The 6,000-nt window shown below is 38.4% G+C and overlaps 1 protein-coding gene across 1 annotated transcript; it reads left to right on the forward strand.

Annotated features, from left to right (window-relative positions):
• The first annotated feature begins 574 nt into the window (after positions 1–574).
• Positions 575–5,699, forward strand: chchd1 (coiled-coil-helix-coiled-coil-helix domain containing 1). Its single transcript, XM_039768055.1, has 3 exons — positions 575–736; positions 1,752–1,870; positions 5,047–5,699. Exons 1-3 carry the CDS (start codon positions 595–597, stop codon positions 5,158–5,160), a joined length of 375 nt encoding a protein of 124 aa, XP_039623989.1. The 5' UTR covers positions 575–594; the 3' UTR covers positions 5,161–5,699.
• The last annotated feature ends 301 nt before the right edge of the window (positions 5,700–6,000 follow it).

Consider the following 6,000-nt stretch of genomic DNA (forward strand, 5'->3'; position numbering starts at 1 on the left):
AAAAGACTTCAAGATTTCTGCTTTTACTACATGACTATGTAGTTTATTTTCCTGTCCATGATAACCTCACTCCTCTTCTTATGTATACTTTTAGTCTCTCACGGTGCAAGGAAGGTACAATCCCTGGTGCCAGTCCATCGTCTTTCCAGGTCTGTTCAGTCTGAACTGGATTTACAATTTATCTTCTAATTAAATTTTGATTGATATTTTCTACCAATACAAGAATACCTAAAAATATACAAAACCCATGTACTGTTAGCAACAAAACGCATAATGCTTCCTGTTAGTGCAGCCACTTTATCCACAATTCGGATCCCTAAATATTTGTCGGGTTACAGAAGTTTAAAAGATGGGAGTATAATTGTCGATGTTAATGCAGCTTTAACGTGTGGCGAGATTTTTCGGATTTCCCACTTTTGACTTATCATAGACCCACTATCCCGTACACTAGATACAACAGACACCACTGCCCTCCCCCTCCACCGCATCGGAAGCCCAGAGTCAAAGCCACGAAAAGCAAACGCACGCGACTAATTACGTCATGACGCACGATACGTAGATACGTAGGAAACGCTACAGATTTCCCTTCCAAAGATGGCCGCTCAAGGAGGCAGCAGTAGGGTATTTGACAAGGTGGCGAATCTTTTAAATAGAGAGAACAAAAAGCCTGTGCTGAAACCTAACAAACCTCTGGTGCTGCAGGATAGGGTCGCCGAGAGACGGCCCCGCCGTGGAGGTGAGATTGTAATGTTTGCTGTTGTTGTACTTACGTAGTGACGTAGCCGCACCGATCACACTTCAGGGTCATAAGAGCAAGAAGGTGGCTTGATGTAGAAAAATTATATTTTTAGTGAGGTTTTGGATTTTTGTATCTCTTGTTACAAAAACCTGTACTGGATAGGCGGGCTTAGAAAAAGATGGAAGAAAGTGTGCCTAATTCCCTGTTGGCCGGCATAGAGTTGTTTTTGGTTAGAAACTAAAACGAAACATGCATATCAGTCCAAATTGTCATAAAATTTAAATTTCTAGAAATTGATGGATATATTTTAATAAATTGAAATAGCACGATACACCGTGAAGGCACCCTACAGACCCTGAAGACTTGGTTCTTTTCCCCTTCATGATTATTGTCTGAGTTGAATTTGCATGTTCTCTTTGTGTTCGTGTGGGTTTGTCCAGGTACTCTTGATTCGCCATTGTGTTAGATTAATTGGTGACATCCTATTGTCCACATATGAGTGAGGGAATACTCGCACTCACATGGAGAGAATGTGCAAACATCACACAGTTAGTACTCAGTCAGAGATTTGAATCTGTTACTGTTAGGCTGTGAGACAGCGACACTAACCATTGCACAACTTGTTACCGTGGTTAGCAAGGAAGAATGCATTAATTTTTTTGGATGAAAAGCATTAACAAAATAATATTCTTAGTCTTTTTTATCATTAAACGTGCTGTATGTATGTGCTTAAATGAGACGTGATGGACATTTTCCTGTCCAGGGGTGATTACTCCATTGCAATTGATGGTTTGATGTCACCTAGCATGTCAGCCTAGCTGAATGGGATATCATGTTATGTTAACTTGTTTCACATAAATATGTGAGCTATGAAGATGAAGCAATTAACTCTTTTAGTATTTCTATATATTCTAATTGATTCAGGTGTTGCTCGGCACAAAGCAAGGTAAATTCCTGTTTTACATGGCTGAGCTAATATACATTTTCCACTGCCATCTTGTTTCTTTTTCAGAAGTTGAATGCATCACAGAAATGTCAGTGATGATGGCCTGTTGGAAGCAAAATAACTTCAGCAACGCCGTCTGTGCCAGTGAGGTGCAATCTTTCCTCCAGTGTACAGCCCAGGCAGAGGTAATGAATGTTGTACCTATTATGTTCTTTCTTTTTCATGTACACTTGTAGTTGAGCATACATATAAGAGAACTGGTAACCAGGGAGTGTTTGTCAGTGTAAATTGAGCCTCACTTTTTAAGAGGTCTTAAAAGTTGCTTTGATTAGTGGTTGCAATTACATTTTTGTAAGCTCATCTTAAGTGATTGTTGTATTTTGCTTTGCAAACTCCTTGGAATGTACACAGATTTGTACTTTGTAGATGGGCAGCTTTCTTAATAGGCCCCTTAATTTGCAGTTTCAGCAACATTTGTACTGCCTATGCAGTTGAACAGCTATAAACAACACTTGCTCACAAAGTACAAGGTAAACAAAATGATTTATACTGTATAATGCAGATTCAGATGTTATTTTCAAAGTAAAATAGAATTTTAAAGAGAGTCGGTCTCTGTAAATATGCCTTCGCATTGAATCATCAAATTTTGAACCCAACAGCACGAGTCAATGGTTTGGACTGAATACCACAACATTGCAGGTATAAATAATGCATTTGCTCATATTGCAAAAATATATACATGGCCTAAGATCAGTTTCACAATTCTAACATCACCAAATTTAGTCCACCTTTACAATTTCTCCCAGTGGATGAAAAGCAAACATAAAATAAGACTTGATAAAATTTGACATCTTAATAGAAATATACCAAATGATTTCAAGTTACATAAAGCTCAAATGAATATGATGGTATACAGTAGCAGTAATAGAACTCTGTAGATTTTTTTTTTTTTACTCACTGCTTTGCCTGGAAATATTGCAGCAGAGTGCGGAAAGCTCTTCACAGGCACAACTGGAAATCTGCAGTCAGCAAGTGCTTCATAGGTTGGAAGGGACTAGATACTTGAGTGACAACAACTTGTCTGACTAGTAAGAAAAGTGCTACGTTTAAATCAGGTGAATTCAAGAAAGAAGATAGAGATTTTTATAGATAGCAAATCTACTGGAACCCCTCACAGACATTACTGCCTATGACAGGGGTGTCCAACTCTGGTCCTGGTGAGCCGCAGTGGCTGCAGGTTTTCATTCTAACCCTTTTCCTAATCAGCAAACAGTTTTCACTGCTAATTAACTCCTTTTCTTTTATTTTAACAGCTCTGTTTTTAAAGATTCTGTACTCTGAATTGATTCGTTTCTTCATTAAACAGAAATGAGATGTGAAACGAGCCAACGGATGACCAGCTAAACTGGGATTTCAAACTCCTGCCAATTTCACTCCAACCAGTTTCTTAAATAGAAGCCAATTCTCGCTCTTAATTAAAGCCGTTATTGAATATCATAACTTGTTGCTGCTCTCACTGGTGATTTTCTGTTTTTTTTAAGACCACCGTCAAGATGTTTTGGTGACGTGAGCAGACCAACATAACCGGGACCTTCATCTTTCTTTATTTTCAGGTTAGCTGGTCATGTGGTGGCTTGTTTTCTGTCTCATTGTTGTTTGGCTGCTCATTAAGGAAAAAAAAAAAAACAACTAAGAGGTCTGAGTCGCATCAATTAAGACTAAGGCAAAACAAGTTAATCAGGAGCAAAAACAGCTCACTAATTAAGAAGATGGTTAGAATGAAAACCTGCAGCAGTTGGACACCCCTGATCTAGGACATTTATTTTACTGATGACAAACAGTGTGATGGAAATTGGCACTGGCAGTGTTCAGGCTGCGCCAATTGTGAAGCTAGCTGACTATGGTTCCCAGTTCATTTTTGTTTTTCCTGTCCCATAAAAATTACAAAATTAAGTCATTGGTCTTGTTAGGTTGTTACGGTGCAGTGTTGCTCAATAAACAAGCCTATTTTTTGGGGAACCTGTGACAGTACTACTGAGAGTAGTTCAGTTCCCAGCAGTCAGCAGGAGTGTTCAGGGGCCATTGGGAGGACTCCTTGATCAGCATGCATTTTATAATGAACCACCATTCAGAGGGAGCAGAGCAGAACCATAGCGGTTTGTAATGTGTGATAAAAAGCAACTGTGTTTTGTGATGGTGGTCAGAACTATAAGGCAGTGTTGATTTTGTCTGCAAGTATTTCTCTGCATCAAGTGATTTGTCTACTTAAGGTAGGAATATCCTAAGTGACGGCATTCTCCATTTAAAATTTATAGTGTATACCATAGAATAACAATAAGAGTTCAGTCAACAGTGGAGCTCTAATGGACTATTTAAAAACTGTGGTAATGGTAACATAAGTGAATGCATGCAATTTAGAAAATGAGCAGAAGATACAATAAATAAGGTTGTGTAGTTGCTGTTTGTATAGGAGGATTTAAATGTCTGCTTCCACTGAGAGATGAGCCACATCTTATTGGGGATATCTGAGTACAAATAAAAAGCTCCTAAGATATAAGCATGAATGGAATGGATTTTGGAATGTTTCCCTGACTCCCAAATGTACATTATGGTGTTGATATGCATCCATGCTGTCCAAAATATTCTTGTCGTCAATTGGTAAATACCATACACGCAGTCAGAGTGATCTGCATAGTTTATGCTACCTGCATTAATTTTTTTTTGTGGCCACTTTATTGTGTACACCTATGCAAGAAAAAGAACATCCTGCATTGGCGGTCAGAATATTATGAACTATTTAGGAATATGGACTCAACAGACTGTTGAAGTTATGGCACATCTGTAAATGGCCCGTGTCAAAGGTGCTCAAGTTGAAGCACATCCACCTACAGCATATTTTCTGACGCAGCAGCAGCATTTGATCCACTTTCATCTCCACTTCCTGAGACATATCAGACTTTAGCAGTCCCAGTATGTTTATGTATTGGAACTCAGGATCCTAGCTTCATTTCTTAATGGTAAAATTTGCCTCAAATGTAATATATTTGTTTGATGTGGTGTAGGGCCTGAAGTTATTAGAATTGTCTCAATCGGTATAATTCACAAAGATTGCTTTGTAACACTATTCATCTTGAAAGCCTCTAGTTAAAATTGTTAATGAACGGATAGTAATGTAGCAATTGGCGCTAAACATTTCATCTTTTCTTTAAAAGTAGCCAGTAGAGAAGAATAGCATTATTTTATGGAAGTACAGACACTTGACATAGGATGGTAAGGGAGTTTCCCAAAACTGCTGGCCCCTGTTCCTACCTAAAAGATCAGTGTTATTGTGGTTCTTCATAATATTTTTTTGCTTTCACAGGCAAAGAGGAAGGCTGATCTTGAGCAGCAAAGGAAAGAACAAGGAGGTCGTCTATTACCAAAGCAAGCCAATAAGCTTCTGAAAAAATACCCAAATATTCTTTCTGAGATATAAGAGCTAAGATAATGTGTTTTTAAGTTTGAGAGGACAGAAAGATCTGAGCTCTGACTTCACACAAAAAAAGAAGCCTGTACAGGGAATACTGTAAAGGACAGCTCTGGAACTGAGGTGCCCCTGTGGTTGTTCAGTCCTTGTGCCGCAAGATGCTGCAGTTTTTGAACCTACAGCAGAAATATGTGCATAATAGGATATCAGTCATTTTGCACATAAGTTTGGATGTACAGCAGAGCAGTAATTACTGCAAACATTTTGTAAATTGAGTGAGAATAAAACTAAAAAAAGCCAGGATTTCTTTTACAAAAATGTCTTTTTTTTTGTCAACTACAGATGCAGTTTTATAGTGCATATGTGTTTATGTATCAGTTTCCAATGTAGTACGGTTAGAGCTTTAAAAGTATACTCGTGCATTTTAAAACTCAAAGCAAGCTTATTTGCACATTTCTTTATATACATTTCAGAATAAATGGTTTTGTCCTTATTTTGATAGAGTAAGAAAGAAATATTTTTTTATTGATTTTTGTTCCCTATAATCAGCAATTCCATTAATAAGCTGAAAGCAATGTACCTGTGGTCGTATCTGATTTGCAGAGAAGGAGACAGGCTTACTTTTCCTTTTACCCGACATCCATTCTGTAGGGAGGAGACATGAGTTATTACTGCAGTATGGTTATCCCTTAACATTTATACTGAGTAAACAAGAATTCCCTTCAGCAGTTATGCAAAACACTGCAATCACATTTTGGGCAGCACGGTGGCGCAGTGGTAGCGCTGCTGCCTCGCAGTAAGGAGACCTGGGTTCACTTCCCGGGTCCTCCCTGCGTGGACTTTGCATGT

The sequence above is a fragment of the Polypterus senegalus genome, chromosome 1 (assembly GCF_016835505.1).
Source record: "Polypterus senegalus isolate Bchr_013 chromosome 1, ASM1683550v1, whole genome shotgun sequence".
NCBI lineage: Eukaryota > Metazoa > Chordata > Cladistia > Polypteriformes > Polypteridae > Polypterus > Polypterus senegalus.